The sequence below is a fragment of the Megalobrama amblycephala genome, linkage group LG4 (genome assembly GCF_018812025.1).
Source record: "Megalobrama amblycephala isolate DHTTF-2021 linkage group LG4, ASM1881202v1, whole genome shotgun sequence".
NCBI lineage: Eukaryota > Metazoa > Chordata > Actinopteri > Cypriniformes > Xenocyprididae > Megalobrama > Megalobrama amblycephala.
This window is the reverse complement of record NC_063047.1, coordinates 46,260,642-46,278,273: the sequence shown is the minus strand read 5'-3', so window position 1 is coordinate 46,278,273 and position 17,632 is coordinate 46,260,642. Positions and strand designations below refer to the sequence as shown.

The 17,632-nt window shown below is 36.8% G+C and overlaps 1 protein-coding gene across 1 annotated transcript; it reads right to left on the bottom strand.

The window, feature by feature from the left end:
- Positions 1–39: 39 nt before the first annotated feature.
- Positions 40–16,481, bottom strand: lig3 (ligase III, DNA, ATP-dependent). Its single transcript, XM_048189581.1, has 21 exons — positions 16,324–16,481; positions 14,732–15,322; positions 14,509–14,637; positions 13,062–13,274; positions 12,119–12,270; positions 11,805–11,971; positions 11,608–11,685; positions 11,362–11,530; positions 10,768–10,923; positions 9,764–9,895; positions 9,110–9,189; positions 8,869–8,956; positions 8,192–8,269; positions 6,039–6,162; positions 5,790–5,932; positions 5,610–5,684; positions 5,172–5,318; positions 4,199–4,346; positions 3,991–4,088; positions 3,341–3,418; positions 40–911 (listed from the first exon to the last, which is right to left on the bottom strand). The coding sequence occupies exons 2-21, from the start codon at positions 15,273–15,275 to the stop codon at positions 678–680; spliced, it is 3,033 nt and encodes a 1,010-aa protein (XP_048045538.1). The 5' UTR covers positions 15,276–15,322; positions 16,324–16,481; the 3' UTR covers positions 40–677.
- Between the last annotated feature and the right edge of the window lie 1,151 nt (positions 16,482–17,632).

The following is a 17,632-nucleotide window of genomic DNA, read 5'->3' as shown; positions in this document are numbered from 1 at the left end:
ACCGTGTGCTAGAATAACTCGATTCAAGCACAAATCAAGTTCTTGGTGCATAAAAAGCTTGTTTTAATTAGAATGATTGGAACATTTGAAATTACACACAACTACCCTTACTAAGCTAGAGGGCTCTTACCCAATTTACTCTACACAATTATTCATTCCACAATCATGCCTCATGGCTGTTGCTATTGTATTGTTAATCACTCGTCCTGTGCCCAAGAGCATACTTCATACAAACATCCTTGTCGAAAAAGATGAATGACATTGTATTATGATGAAGTCATCAAAATCATTACACTTATTGACCTCCTTGAAGAATATGCTTAAGAAATGAGTATCAGCATTAGTCAATGACATCAAAAAAAAATTAAAAATCATAAATATGAGAACTCGGTAAGAAATATCTCAATGTCAAAACCAACACAAACTTGAAAAGCTAGGAAACTTGACAGTTTTCTAGTACAACGTGTAATACCACAATGTGGTAAAGCAAACAAAAAAATGATTTGGAGACACCGTTTAGAAAAAGTTCATTCAACTCAGTCTGTCATGTTTGACAGCATTATTGCTGTAGCTGCGGGTCTGACGAAACAGGTATTTTTCCCATAATGGCTTTGCTTGTTAGAGAACAGCAAACCTGAGCTTTGTGGTAGTGTCCTTCGGCAGTCTCTTTATCTTGTTCAGCAAGGGGGAACCACCCTCCTCTTTCGGATGCATTCCCAGATCCAGTTGGAGGTGACCCTGTGGGCTGAACTGTCGTCGTCTGGCTTCTCCAGTGTATGCGTGGCTGAACCGGAATCATACTCAGGCACCAGATCTCCATCGTACGCTAGGAAGTAACGGCGAAGCTTCTCAAAGTCCTGTACCGACTCTGGGAGGTAGAGCTTCACGCCTGTGAAAATGTCCAGTAGTGTCTGCAGGAAGATGGTGAAAACGTGTTAAGTGTGTACAGCATTTACACATGTTTTGAGGGAAATCAACCAACAAATGGCTATTTACATTTAAGCTGAGAAAGGAAGTATTTTAACAGCAAAATCATGCTTTAAAGAGTCAGTTCAGTGAAAAATATAAAATTTACTCACCCTCATGACCTTCCAAACCTGTATGACTCTTTCTTATGCAGAACACTAATGAAGTTACTTTGAAAAATGTCAATTTTTGTCCTTGCCTTTATTATATGGACAACAATTCTGTAAAATATCTTCTTTTAAAGGTTTGAAACAACATGAGGGTAAATGATGTCTTTTTACTTTTGAGTTTACACTTGTAGTTCGGTTCTCTTGGTTCTTCTGGTTAGGACCAAAGAATATTATACATTTAGTCCTGGTTTGCTTTAGCATTCACACATTTTTTTTAACACCAAATCTAAAAATTCAAAACAAAAAACAGCTTTTATGACATATTTGGTGATGGAGCTTAAAGGTGCCCTAGATTCAAAAATTGAATTTACCTTGGCATAGTTGAATAACAAGAGTTCAGTACATGGAAATGACATACAGTGAGTCTCAAACTCCATTGTTTCCTCCTTCTTATATAAATCTCATTTGTTTAAACGACCTCCGAAGAACAGGCGAATCTCAACATAACACCGACTGTTACGTAACAGTCGGGGTGTACGCCCCAATATTTGCATAATGCCAGCCCATGATGTTCCCAACATTATAAAAGGAATTAGACAAGGGCAGCCAGTAAATGTCTGAGCTGCACACAGCCGAATCATCAGACTAGGTAAGCAAGAACAATAGCGAAAAATGGCAGATGGAGCAATAATAACTGACATAATCCATGATAGCATGATATTTTTACTGATATTTGTGAATTGTCTTTCTAAATGTTTCGTTAGCATGTTGCTAATGTACTGTTAAATGTGGTTAAAGTTACCATCGTTTCTTACTGTATTCGCGAGACAAGACTGTCGTTATTTTCATTTTTTAAACACTTGCAGTCTGTATAATTCATAAACACAACTTCATTCTTTATAAATCTCTCCAACAGTGTAGCAATAGCAGTTAGCCACGGAGGACAGCCTCAAATTCACTCAGAATAAAACTTTTAACATCCAAATAAATACTTTACTCACATAATATGCAGCATGCATGACGAACATCTTGTAAAGATCCATTTGAGGGTTATATTAGCTGTGTGAACTTTGTAAATGCGCTGTAATATAGTCGACAGCTCCTGTGGCAGGAAGCTCGCGTCTTAAAGGGGCGGCGCCGAGTGTAAATCAGTGCATAGTTAATGGTGCCCCAAAATAGGCAGTTAATAAAATTAATAAAAAAAAAATCTATGGGGTATTTTGAGCTGAAACTTCACAGACACATTCAGGAGACACCTTAGACTTATATTACATCTTGTGAAAGAACGTTCTTGGGCACCTTTAAAAAAACATCCAAAATAATGCTGTGTGTTGGGCTAAATGTGCTCGTTGTATGTGCGTACATGTGGTATTTGTACTAGCTGAGAACTCATGAAGAGCTTATAAAATGTGCAAAATGTGTCAAAACAGCACCAGGAATTCCTCAGTTACACACACAAATGAAGATCTGCTGCAACAAGACACAGTCCAACTGCCTGTACTGAACTGTAATGGGCAACACTGTTCAGTTCATCCACACCAGAGTTGCCTGAATGTGTTAAATAATTTCTTATTTCTTGTGCTTCACTTTTTTTCTTTGTGTCTTGGGATTTTTCCATTGTGCACATGTACCTACCTAGACAAAACAAGAGGTAGTAGTCCTTGGACACACTGACACTCACACGCAACCAGAAGTTGAAGACACACACACACACACACACACACACACACACACACACACACACACACACACACACACACACACACACACACACACACACACACACACACACACACACACACATTTACGCACATACATTTCTTATTTGTTATTACATTTCTTGAAATGCCATACATGGTAAGGTTTGATTCTTAAGTCGTATGATTGGATGCTCAAGCCATCCTGGAGATTGTTGTTTGACCTATGTCTATAAATATGACCCTTCTTCCTGAATAAATCTGAGAATGCTTTGTACCACACTTGATCTGCTGCTGCCACACATCACAGGGGTTGAGGTGCCTGTTTCTAAATTGAAGACAGACTACAAATATTCTACCTATGATTGAGATTTTAATCTAACAGGTGGGTTTTGGTCCACTTGTTTGGTGCACACTAATATCCGGGCGGCAGCGTTCATACTTATTCAAATGAACTGCACTAACAGAGCAATCGCATCAGAGTTTGTTTTAACCGAACCAAACCAGCCAAGTGTGAACAAACCTTAAGTATATAGTTCCAAAGCAAGCCAAAGAGGTAAAACAAACCTTTTCATTCTTTGGGTCGGTTGTTTGAATGGTCTTCAATTTACTTTGTCCATTGCTGTGAGCAGGTTCTGTTTTTATCTGAAATAAAGCCAGATCACAGGGTTTGAGGAGAGAGATTAACCAAAAACGGATAAAGACAGACTAAACCTGTGTTTCAGAGAACGCTCTTTGCCATTTAAAAGTTGAGTAAGATTTTTTTTTTTTTTTTTTAGGAAATGAATGCTTCTATTCAGCAAGGTTGCATTAAACTGATGTCAGTAAAGACTTTTAAGTACAGTGTTACAAAATATTTCAATTTCAAATAAATCATTCTATTCAGAGTCCTGAAAAAATGTATGTTTCAACAAAAATATTACGCAGCACAAATGTTCTCAACATTGATAAGAAATGTTTCTTGAGCAGAAAATCATCATATTAGAATGATTTCTGAAGGATCATGTGACACTGAAGACTGGAGTAATGTTGCTAAAAATTCAGATTTGCATCACAATTACATTTTAAAGTATATTAAAATAGAAAATGGTTATTTAAAATTGTAATATTTCACAATTACAGTTTTACTGTATTTTTGATCAAATAAATGCAGACTTGATGAGCATTAGAGACTTTTCAAACAGTAGTGTGTGTATATGGATATGTGTATAACAAACCTTCTTGGCATTTTGTTTCTCAGTGGGTAGTTTCCTCTTAACTGCTGGAGAGGATGATTCTGTTTTCACTGCCTTTGCTTTTGGGGTATGACCATTTTCTGAACAGTTGAAACAATTACAGAACTTAAGAACTTTTTAATGGTACTTTTATGATGCAGATGTCACACTTGACAACTACAGACCAAACAGGATCATGGCAAACGCTTACTAGTCTTAGCTGAGGAAGCTCCATGAGATGCTGAGGGAGAGCTTCCTCCACTCTCACCTCCTGAGGAGCTCTTGTCATTTTGGCTAGTTTTGGACGGACCAGCCGTTACCTCAAAATCACAGTTTTCCTTCGAGATACGATACAGCTCCTGCAAAATAAATAAAGTTGGCATGAAACGGAAGTTGCGACAGTCTTTTCTTCTCTATTGTGACATATACCCAAGTGAAATGGCTTCTTGAACAAGAAAACGAGAAAAGAAAAAAAAAGTAGGGCATGACTTGATTTTGTCCATCGGGAACTGATTGGACGACTGTGGTTGGCTACTGCTGTGAGGCTTTTATGAGTGACAGGTTGCCCCAGATTTTATTTTGATTATAAAGTAATAATAAATACTACAACAATTATCAATTTTGATTTCATGGTGACTTTTATAATAAAAAAAATGAATATTTCATTTATAAAAACAACCTAATTATTAGACTGCAATATTAAATACTGCAATATTCCCAAAAAAAAAAAAAAAAAAAAATATTGTCCATTTTGATTTCTTGGTGAATATTGGTAATATTTGATGTAGGGCAGGGACTTGTTTCAACCGGATTTTGAGATGTGGGTGTTGGACTCAAATGAATGTGAGATGGCCGATTGTGGAGGGGCGGGGTTAGATTTGAGAAGTCTGACATGCTTCAGAGAAAAATTGTTTCACCAAAAATCAAATTATGACATTCTGATTAAACATTCTGGGATCAAAAAGAGAAACATACAAGGATGAGTCATTCACAGTAAGATCATGCATTTACAAAATGAGTGAGGCAAATTTTCATTTCATGCTGATTTTAAAAGCACAGATTTTTCTCATTTTGTACATGCCAAGACAAGATTGGTTTGAAATGATTCACACGTGTAACATCTTTTGAGATGCTTGATGGCACAATCTGCAGTTCCTAATTGCATCTCCATGCAAAATGCTTACCTTGAGCTGCTGAAGGTTAGTGGCTGTCTTCCAGTCCTTGTCGTCACGCATTCGAGTGCATCGTGGGAAGCGGATGGATATGCCATCTGCAGTGTGCATTTCTGATTTGGAAAACTCTGCTCCTGTTATTTCCCACACTGGCGCTTTCTGTAAGCATGAACAAACAGGATATATTCTTCCTCAGTTGTACACACAATACGAACTACTGCAGTTTCAGTTGAGTACAGACATCTTAAACATTTGAGTGTTGTATGGTCTATTTAACACATTCATCTGAGGTAAAGAGATAACTAGCCAATAAAGTTCCTTCATTGCTCTTTTTCCAATCACATACTCAACTGTAACCAGGCTTTTAACAGTCCCATCAAGCTCATTTCACATTACAAGCACGTAATCATTAAGCATCCCATATTATGAAGAGGATCATCTCAGTCTTACTTCTGGATCACGGATAATGAAATCCGGGTAATAGTTCTTGACAATCTTCAACCATCCTGGGATCTTGCTTGGATCCTGTGATGGTGAGATAAACAGGAAACTTGTCTCATGCAACTTTTTATAAATCTGATATGGCAATATAGGCAGAAGAAAATCTACTGATTAAGCCATGAGATTTACCTTGCCTATTTTGATAACGTCCAACTCCTTCTGCAGTCTGGCTAACGTGGCGTCGTCATAGCCTCCTGAACACTTGGTCACAGTGCACCACTTCCTGGATTCAGGGTCATAGCAGCCCATGAGGAAACTGGACATAATTCCACCTGTGTGGCAGACAGAAACGCATAATATTTCAAGACTGTGCTACACTAGCAGCTCTGAAGTTCAATTATTGTTTAAAGCCATTTGGATTGGACTGCTGTTACAGACCATTTGAGCCTTTGCCATAGAAAGCTCCAAGCACCACAAGGTCAGCAGTGTCCGCCATTGCTCCTTCATTCAGATAGTCCTTCTTCACCTTCAACCAGTGACGCTTTCCTGGTTCATAATGCCCCTGAAACAGCAATAAAGTCCAGATGTAGCATGAACTGATCTAGCAAACACAAATGTATGGCACTTTTTACCTGAGAGCAATAAGCTTTCAGAATCCTTGGGTTTTTGGCATTATGATCAAGGGCTCACAAAATACTTTGCAGTATGTATACTGTGCGCAGTATGCAAATTTTCTGTGAGAGTGAGACTTACTACATTTATCCAAACGTGAAAGGCACAAAAGAGCACCTTGAGTCGAAAACTGTATCCTACAATGCAATGTGCTTGACCATTCATTTCAAATGTTAAATAACCCGGAAGTAATATCAACCATGATTTTTAGCATCTATTTGACCATGCTGCTGGGAACCAGATAATGAATGCAACATTTCTATTTCCTAGATGGTAACAGGATGCCAATCAACAAATCAAGGACCGTTTACAACACAAATGTTTGGCTCAAAAATTTGTTCCAATTCTCGCAAGGATTTGTACGTTCAGACCAATGTGTAAAAAGACGAGAGCCATTTCCAGATTCTTCCTCTGCTGTACACCGTCAAGTAGCAAAATACTTATCTTAATCTTAGTCCACATTCACACAGCAGCAGAATATGGCTGTCTTTCCCTAAAGGGTTAGTTCACCCAAAAATGAAAATTGTCATTAATTACTCACCATCATGTCATTCCACACCCGTAAGACTTCGGAACACAAATGAAGATCTTTTTGATGAAATCTGTGAGCTTTCTGTCCCTCCATTGACAGCTTATGCAACAAACACCTCGACGCTTCAAAAAAGTTCATAAATAGATCATAAAACTAATCCATATGAATTGAGCAGTTTAGTCCAAATTTTCTGAAGACGCGATTTCTTTATATGATGAACAGATTGAATTTAGGCTTACATTCACATATAAACATTCATCAACTCACACATCAGTTGTGGTAAACAGAAGCTCAAGCATGTTTGCTAGATGTGCGAGAACCAATGAAGTTCATTCTCGTGTTACGCACCACGTTTGAGCACCACGTTGTTCACTGATCAATGTTTATATGTGAATAAAAGCCCAAATTCAATGTTCATCATATAAAGTGATGGTGTCTCTTCAGAACAGTTGGACTAAACCGCTCAATTCATATGGATTAGTTTTACGATCTCTTCATGACTTTTTAAAGCATCAAAGAGTCAGTTGTATAGCTGTCAATGGAGGGACAGAAAGCTCTCAGATTTCATCAAAAAGATCTTCATTTGTGTTCCAAAGATGAACAAAAGTCTTATGGGTTTGAAATGACATGAGGATGAGTAAATGACAGAATTTTTATTTTTGAGTCAACTATCCCTTTAATATGGTTAAGTTCACATACAGTTCAGTTATTTACAGGAGTGAGAACCACATTCTATAACCTAACCTACTCTGTGTGAACGGAACTGGCTTGGACAACTAGTCGTCTGTCATGTCACACAGTGCGAGAGAGATGCGTGTCATCTGAAGGTTTAAGTGCTCCCGTCAGTTTGTACCCACGCCTCGAATACACCGCTCTCCACCCAGATATAATAACAGATACGTATCAAAAGTCATAAGACTTCAGCTTTACAAATGTCACCGTCTTTGATATTACTGTGGTCACTATCGCTAATATGGTTACTGGTAAGAGAGTATGGGCTTGACTCCTATTGCACGTTCATATAGACAGTATTCGAGAAGCTAGTGTAAGATGCTGTGAGAACGGGTCATTTCAAGTCTCACTCCTGTAAGCGAATGCGGATGTCAATCCCAAAAACTGACAGTGTGAATGTAGCCTTATTGGTTTGCCAATTATTTGCAGTGGGATGGAAAAGAGATTAATACATCTCTGGAAAAAAACTTTCGCATTGATGGAATGCCAATGTTCGTGTCGGTCTGAACAGACTCATCTGCCTTCATTCAAATGAAAATGTTTCTAGCACCAAATTTTCACAAAAATAGCATACTATTTCAAGTACTTCAGTAGGCAGCACACTGTGCAGTATACAGTACGCTAGTATTACATTCAAAATGTAGGCAGGCTGTACCTTGATATCCTTCAGAACCAACCCCTCCAGTCCCTCTCTGATGACACGTGTGATCATTTCTGCCAGGTCAGCAGCTCTCTGTTGGGACACAATGTCATTAGCCGTAATAAAATCATCCACCCTGAAGTTTTACTATAACATCAACCTTTAATTAACTTGACCTACCCACACATTTGAAAACACTCTAGAATACTGAGGGCATATGCAAGATTTTACACCATCGGGCCAAACCGTTCCCTTTGCTTAACCGCACAATTCCGTGCCGATCCAGCCCAAATGGTACGGATATGGTTTCATTTTCCACTGTGGGGCTCATAACGGTGCTCTTTGGAATGTAATACGTATGAGTCAGTCATTGCCTTGGTAACAAGAGTTTACAGACAGTGTGAGATGTAAATAGCAACTGCGTTATGGAGGATGATCAAATATTACTTTTAATTTTATTATTAATTTCTGTTTACTTTGCTTAAACCGTGAGCTTGGCCAGCAACATAGAAACTGGCAGCCAGGCAGCAGTCAAGTGATCAATCCTAAGTGGCGCTCATGACGCTTTCTACCAGCACAGTAGAACTCCGGGCTGAGTGCTGAACCAAGGTTAAGAGGAAATATAACCAACTGTTCCAGCGTTCTTAGAACTGTTCAGCCTGATGGTGGAAATGCAGCTATGCAGAACTGACCGTGACATGCTTCATTTCTGAGAACAGAATCCTGTTAGGAACTTCCACCATATTGTCATGGAGAAACTTTCTTCTTTCACAGAGGGGTCTGGAAAACATCACAACATCAACATCTTTCACATCTTAGACTGAAAATATCAATCACATTTTAATAAAAATGTTTTATTGTTCTATAAAATCTCAAATAACTTTCAGATAGATAAAGGACAAATGAAAAATGAATTCATTTAGGTTGACTCACTTGTCCATGAGACTGACACCGTTAAAATAAATGCAGTCGAACACAAACAGACCCACTTGAGCATCCTGGAAAGCTGCTTTCTGAAAACACACAAAAACAAAACAATGCTCTCAGTTCAGATGACTTCATAAAGTTTGGAATATACATTAACATTTAAAAGTTGTCTTTTTTTTAAAGGAATTAATACTTTTATTCTGCAAGGATGCATTCGATTTCTCAAAAGTGACTGCAAACATATGTTACAAAAGATTTTTTTTTTTTTTTTTTTTTAACAAATGCTGTTCTTTCGAATATAAAAATCTTAAATATTTAATAAATATTAAAATAATAAATATTTCTTGAGCAGCAGATCAGCATATTAGAATGATTTCTGAAGGATCATGTGACACTGAAGACTGGAGTAATGATGCTGAAAATTCAGCTTTGCATCACATGAATAAATTACATTTAAAAATATTCAAATAGAAAACATTTTAAAATGTAATAATATTTTTCTGTATTTTTGATCAAATAAATGCATTGGTGAGTGCAAGAGACTGCTTCTTTACAAAAACATTTTTAAAAAAAATCTTAACACCACCAAACTTTCAAACAGTAGTATATTTAAAACATTCCTTTAAAGGAACACCAAAACGACATTGCCCTCTGGTTTACCTTGTGTACTCCAAGAGTCCCAAAAGGCAGTGGTTTGCTAGACCTTGTGTCAATAAGAAGAACTTCAGCATCAAGGATCATGCTATGACCACCAGGAAATGCCTGTGGTATGAACTCTTTAAAATGAGCAACCTGCAGGAGAAAATCAAACTCTTTTTAAAAGAAATCTTAATGATTTTTAAACACACACATTTACACTCCTGGGCAAAAAAAAGGGGCAAAGCCCAAAATGGCTGAACACTAAGCTTTTAATTGTCTTATTAGTCAGCAAATTAGCTAAATTTAAGAAAATGCACTACTTATGATGTCTTTGCAGTCTCAGAAAAGGACAGAATGAAGGTTTTGTCAGAATGTGGGAAGTTGTGCGTGGAGTGATGAATCAATGAAACACGAGTTGCATGGTGATGCTCCAGAGCGGTGTCTTTGAAAATCTGCTGAGAAATATAATAATAAATGCATCTCCAGCAGAGTGAAGCATGGAGGGAGAGGTGTAATTTTTAGCTGCTGGTATTGGTGAGCTGCTTCACTGTGAAAAGTTTGGAGTACAGGAGAATACTGCAGAATGGCTTGCTTCCCACAAATGAAAAGTTGTTATCTAAAGAGGAATGATCAGATGTTATTTCAACAAGACAACCATGAAGTCCATCAGGCTCATGTTTTGTCCAGATTTAAACCCTATAGTGAATATTTGGTCTCACATTAAACTTAAATAAGCTGAGAGACATTTTTCAACTACTCATGAACTGTTTGAAGCCATTAACATTCAGTGGAACAACACTGACTCTTCTTCCTGTAAAAAGCTGTCTGCAAGGCTATTCTGTGCTAAGGTATTTTATCTACAGTATTTGTGCAATTCTTGCTCATTTCCTGACCAGTGATTTGGGATTAAAATGGTTAAGACCATTAAATGACCACTAAATATGTTGCCATTTTTGGCTTGGCATATTTCTTTGCCCAGGGAAGTGTATTACATATTATGGCTAACAGTTGCTGGAGGTACTGACCTTGTGTGGAAGTACTGGTTTGAGACTTCGACTGAAGTAACTGAAATGATCGCCGTTCTTATGGACCTGCACACGCTCACCATCATACTTGATCTCAGAGTACATCCCATTAGGACACTTCTTCATGGCATACTCAATGGACTTGCATGCTTCTGCCTACAAGAATAAAAACAAGCAGTTGATACAATTAAGAAAACCTTTGTAAATAGTAGGCATACTCTTATATTTCTGTTTCTTAAAAATATTTAAAATATCTTTACTGCTTATTAATAACCTACAACCTGCAGACTAGTCCAAATTATTTAGTTTTGCACATTCTTAGTATTGAACGTTATCTGTAGCTGAAGAATATGGAATTAAAGTGATCACCCAAAAATAAAAATTCTGACTTTCATCTGTAGAAGATATTCTAAGAAATTGTTTCATCAAAATTGTTTGGTTACCAACATTTCTCAAAACAAATTTTTTTTTGTGTTCCACAGAAGAAAGTCAATCATACATGTTCAGAACATAAGGATGAGCAAATTATGAAAGATTTTTTTTTTTTTTTTTTTTTTTGTGAATTATCCATTTAAGAACACTAGAGACTCAGACCAGCATTGGCTGTACGGGGGTCATCAGAGACGCCTCCACGCTAAGGATCTTTCGGGGCCCTGATCCATTAGAGGCTTCCTGCTGGTTCCGTAGCACCCTGTCGATTACGTCACCAAGGTTACGGGAGGCTTTGAAGGCATCGTATGCGTTAGGGTCCACAGCATCCAAACTGACGAGAGAAAGATTACACTGAGCGAGACAGAACAAACACAATGCCTTTAGGTACAATTTGCTAGCAACACTTACACATGCTTTGCCCCCGAGTTGATTTTCAGATCATGTTTGACCAAACGAATGTAGCACTTCAGATCATTTCCGGTACATCTGGGAAACAAGAAAAAGTTAGCATCCTCAAAATTCAAATAAATGGAAAACATGTTTTTTTTTTTTTTTTTTTTATGAGTATTTTATATAATCAAAGATTAAAATGATTTCTATCTGACTTTTTAGCAATGTCCTGCAGCTCTGCCTGCTGATCATCCTCCTTTGTGAGCTGGGATAGACGGCTCAGTGAAGCATCTACTTCCTGGATGGTCAAAAGACTCTTGGCTGCTGGAGGGAAAGACTTGCTGTCCTCGAAAAACATCCGCACTGTCTCTGAAACATCTCCCTATATGAAACCAATAAAGATCAATGAAGGAAAGGCTCAAATATTTCTCTTCTTCGACTACTTTATATGTATTGTGAAAAGCGCTTAACAAATAAAGGTGAACTGAAATACTTTTGTAAAAGAAATATGAAAAACAATGCGACAAACCTGTTCCAAGTCTTGCACCATCTCATCCTGATTGCAATTCAATATACGGCTGAAAAGTTTGACAATTTGTTTGTCATTGAGGTTGTACACATTCTTCACCACTCCTGGGAGGAGAAGCTTCACTGTCAGGTATAAATCTCCTCTGAATTTGTCTGTGAAGATGTGGGAGGGAGATTAAAAAAAAAAAAAAAAAAACTGCTTGACTGCTTGTCAAAGACTGCATTTTGAGACTGCTTGAGTTAATAACTACATTTCCATCCACCTATTTTTATGCACATTTTGGGATATTGCATAAAAAAAAAACAGCTGTATGAGATGGCAAGATGCACATAAATTCTAAAAATGTAAAAAAAACACAAAAAAAACGTATGCGCTCGTTTGAGTCGGATACTTTTTTTATCCGATAACAAAACATGCGCATAAACTATGATTGAAACACATTCACCGAATAAATTCCTTGACGCACATAAAAAAAAAAAAAAAAAAAAAAAAAACTTTGCACGATGGGACAGCATAACTGTACTAACAGCGGACCGATCTCATTGCACAGCATCTGAAATGTTGTATTGGGTCTTTCTGAAATGCCTGATCAAAGTGGTTCAGTATAAGTACCTCTCAGAACAGTTTCAAACGACTGCATTCCCAAACAGCAGGCATCTGCCTCAGAACGCAAGAGAACACGTTTATTGCGTTTCATCTGCGCACTCTGAGACGAAAGTAATTTATAATATATGAAAATTATTATATTAATACAGTGGCTTCTTCTACTTTCCTTAGTGATATTTAGCACCAGTTTATCAGGAAGTGACCATTTTGTTCTCTTCGACTCACTGGATGCTTTATTTGCAAATGTTTTATATGATATTCCAATTTTGCGCATAAGTTCAATTCGCAACTTTGGATGGAAACATAGCTTATGATGGCCCCAATTATCCATGCTCACCTCCACCAGAGCCTTTTGCTAAGAAGTCTCTGATGATCTCTGTCTTGGCGTTGTAGCCTGACTTCTCTGCGACTAAGGCACAGAGTTTGCGGAACTCCCGCAGTAAGTTGTCTTTATGTTTGGGGTCACATAGCTGAGCCGATAAAGCACTGCCCTGAGTGGGTTTGGCTGGAGACGGTCCAGGACTGGAGGAAGAGGAACCAGCCTTGGTAGCTGCAGACACAGAGTGTTAAGCCTTGTATTAAGTTGGCAGAGCATGACAGCATGAAACGACAGATCACGTTTATACATCTATATCATAATGGTCCAAAATTAACACTGGCCTAGTGGCAAATGAGAATAAAAATGGCTTGGCAGGTCAAGAGATTTATTTTCCAGCCGGTAAGTCACTTTATAAAATGAAACAGTGAGAATGATAATATGACACTCTCCATGTAAATTCAAATCAATACCATCTAACCATCTATATACAGTACTAAGTGACTAGTAAAGACAACTTGTACATCCAAATATAAAATACATTTTAAAAATGTTTTTTTTACTTAAATATAAAAATAAAAATAAAACTATATATAAAATCTAAAATAAAAAAAAGTCTCTTTCTTTATAAATATACACAAACATATATATAAGTTTTATAATATCTTATCTTTTTAATTAATTTATTTGTTTGTTTTTTAAAAATAGTTTTACTGCCAGTAAGAAATATTTATGGCAGCCATTAATATTCCTTACTGGCAGTAAAACTTTTTTTTTTTTTTTACCTTTTTAATATATTTATTTTGTTTAAAAAAAAAAAAAAAAAAATTATAAAATGTATATTTGTGTGGCAAAGGTACATTTCAGTTAAGTTTGGGGTCAATAAGAGTTTTTTGGGGGGAAAATTAATACTTTTAAATCAGCAAGGATGCATTAAATTAACCAAAAGTGGCAGTAAAGACATTTACATTGATAAAAAAGATTTCCATTTCAAAAAAATGCTGTTCTTTTGAATTTTCTATTCAATGAAGAATCCTGACAAAATTGTATCATAGTTTTCACAAAAATATTAAGCAGCACAACTGTGTTCAACATTGATAAGAAATGTTTATTTTCCACAAAATCAGCTTATTAGAATGATTTCTGAAGGCTCATGTGACACTAAAGATTGGAGTAATGATGCTTTAAAAAAAAAAATTAAAAAAATAAATAAAATAAAAACAGCTTTACATTACAGGAATAAATTAAATTTTAAAATAGAAAACAATAGTAATATTTTACAATATTACTGTTTTTACTGTAATTTTGAATAAATAAATGCAGCCTTCGTAAGCATAAGAGACTTTTAAAAACTTTAAATAAACTGACCCCAAATATTTGAACCATAGTGCATCTTAATATACACAAAAGTTTCAAACAAAAACAGCAGCAAAAGAAAAAAAATACACACTCTCTCTTGGCGTTGTACCTGTGAAGCCAGAAAACTTGCGAGGAGCATTGACTGTTGGATCAGCTAGCGGTGCTGACAGCTGTCCACTGTTGTTTAACTTTGCTTGCACTTTCTTCTTTGGGGTTGCATTGGTTTTGGCTGCCAGTTCTGTTAAAGGGAAGACAGACTGTTCAGCATATGGCAGGTCTGCAATGACATCTGATTCAAACTAAACAAGGAGAGCAAATCAGTGGACCAATACCTGAAACATGTTTATTGATTAGATCTTTATCCTCATCCTGAAGTTCCTCCCATCCCTCCAGCTCCGTGATGTCCTCGATTTTCTTTGTGGTGGCACGCGCTCTCTCCAGCTTCTCAAAGATGCACTTTACATGGTACCACTCCTTCATTTCCCCTGCAGACTCACTGAACGGGTTTGGCACAATCTTGCCAATCCGGACCAGGCCCTTCATGATCTTGTCTTTGCATTTCTTGCACCCAGCAGTGCCACGTTTGGCATATTCCACGCAGTACCTTTGCTCTGCCATGTCTGGTTGTTCACGTTGCCACTCAGGCCAAGAAACGTGGAAATAAGAGCCGGAGCTGAAAGTAAACTGTCGAAATTGTGGCACACAGAAAAAGATGCCACTGGGGCTAGATGCAAAGCCCCACGTAAATGTAAGAGCCCTCGAGCACTGGAGATTTTGACGATTTAGTGTTGCTCTGAATACAGTTTCCCTAAAAAGTGTTGGCAAAGATGATCTGCTTATTGTCCTCACTAGTCTGCCAAAACAAAAACTGGGCATAAAGTTCAGTAATAGAGAGTTTCCATCTTACACAGCACAGGTGATTTCTGCAAGAAAAAAAATATTATTAACAATATTCATATATATATATATGAACTGGGATTGTGTAGAAAGAAAAGTTAACTGAAAAACCACCGCATTTATTTATTTATTTATTTATTACTCATTAAGCAATAACATTATACACATTAGAAGGCTACAAATAATTTAAAATGTGACAAAATGCAAAATAAGGTATATAAATTAAAACCAAATTTAGTTAATTAAAATATACAACATATTGTACTGCAGAGCAAATATTATCATAAACCACTTTATCTAACTTTAGTGAAAAAAGAAACTGATAAAATAAATATAGTGATAAATAAATAGTGACTTGTTTATGTAATTATGTTTTTAGTGTTGCACTGTAAATAAAAATACACGTGAAACTTAAACCAAAGTAGCTTATTACAAGACAATAACATCCGATTCCTTTTTAAGACAATGGGTTATGTTGGGAAACAATTGTAGATGGCAAATAATAATAATAATAATAATAATAATAAAAAAAAAAAAAATACAAGGTGACAAAATGCAAAACAAGCTATATACACTTAAATCAATGCTTTTCCTTTATGCAAGAGATTTCAATACTGTCAATATACAGCTTGATTTCACTCAAAGATCATACAGTTATATTCTCTACTAGTGAATTTACATTTATGTAACGCTATATGGAATTTAATCAATTATAATATAAACACCTACAGTCTAAATGCGCTGCAGAGGTAATAATCATAAGCAACTATTTAATCTTAAGCAACTATCATAAGCAAGCATTTAAAAAAAATACTGAAAATGACATTGTCAAACAGTGTGTGCAGAAATTGTCATTTGATACTGATAGAATAGTAATTGATCATTGTTTTTATGGTTCTGTTTACGTGTCGCTTTGTTGATCAACGTGGAATTAGCTCACATGCTAATCTTAGCTGAACTACACACCAAAGCCATCTAGCCAGCTAACTGTGAGGTTATACAGCAAATCATATCAATTTAGTTTTACCTCAGTATGTGGTGCAAGTCGATCCCAAGCTCCTCACGTAACGAGTTTCATTTTAAAAAACAACTTAATGTCTTAGCAAAAGAGCATGATTTCTGTACTGTGTGCGGTCCCCTTTAAATCACACGAGCCCTTCCTCTTTGTTTGGAAGTGTTTCCTGTGTAGTGCGCATGTGCACCACAAATACCGCTGATGTTTTATTTTAACATTATTTATTTTTGCAAACATTTATCGACCTGCCTTAGACACAAATGCAAGATGAGCGCTCCTTCCTCTAGAATTTCACGTTTTGTTCTACAACACACAAACATGAATTATGAAGACGCTATTGTTAATATTAAGAAGAAGAAAATGAAAAACAACTTACGGTTTTTAAAAAGGTTTATTTGTAGTCCTTATCAAAGACTTGAGATATACACCAAAATGGTGCACTCGCATCTCTTCTATTCTCTGATGACGTGTTTCCTGGCGTGAGGGCGGGGCAACCTGTCACTCACATGAGATCACCATTCAATCCAATCAATAGAGGGTATGCACGTGACGTCACCGTCGACCGTTACGCCTGCGGTCACGCCCACTGAGTGGCAAAAGACTGAGCGGCAGCATTGGCTTTCAGCATGAATGTCGCGAAAAACACACAAAACACATCCAAAATGGGAAAGAACTTTGCGACTGACTGTACAAATAGCTTTGACACAAAACCTGAGGTATATATTTAAAAACTGCAGAAAGCTACAGAAAAATAAGCAAATGGATCACTGCAATTCACAGAAACAGCTGGACTCCAGGCAGAGAAACATGTTTTGCAGTTATCATTTTGTGTCAAATTGTTGGATTTTGAGGTAAAATCATACCATATATATTGTATTGTTATATATTATGTTGACAACTCATCAATTAAATATTTTCCATCTTATATTCTGCATAATTGGGTGTTTCAATAAACAACGCTGACTATAAAACTACATGTTTTAGGGCTGGACAATATGACGATATAACATTGATATAAGTGATTATGAAGTTATATAAAATATTCACAGGCAGATTTGCTTTATGTGTTTCCCCAGCGTCGAAATCAGGCACATATAAATGTCAGGAAACACGACTCCTGGCTGCATGTCAATATCCATGGATTACGTTTATTTGACAAGTTGTAAGAAACACATTCAGTTCCAACCTTTAGTGCAATTCGTTAGTTTTACTCGCGTTTTCACAGTTTCTCCTATTAAATCCAGTCACGCAGCAGGTTCTTTTGCCACTCAGTCCAGCTGAGGGAGCGAGCTTTCGGCAGGAAAGTGACGTCGATGCATAC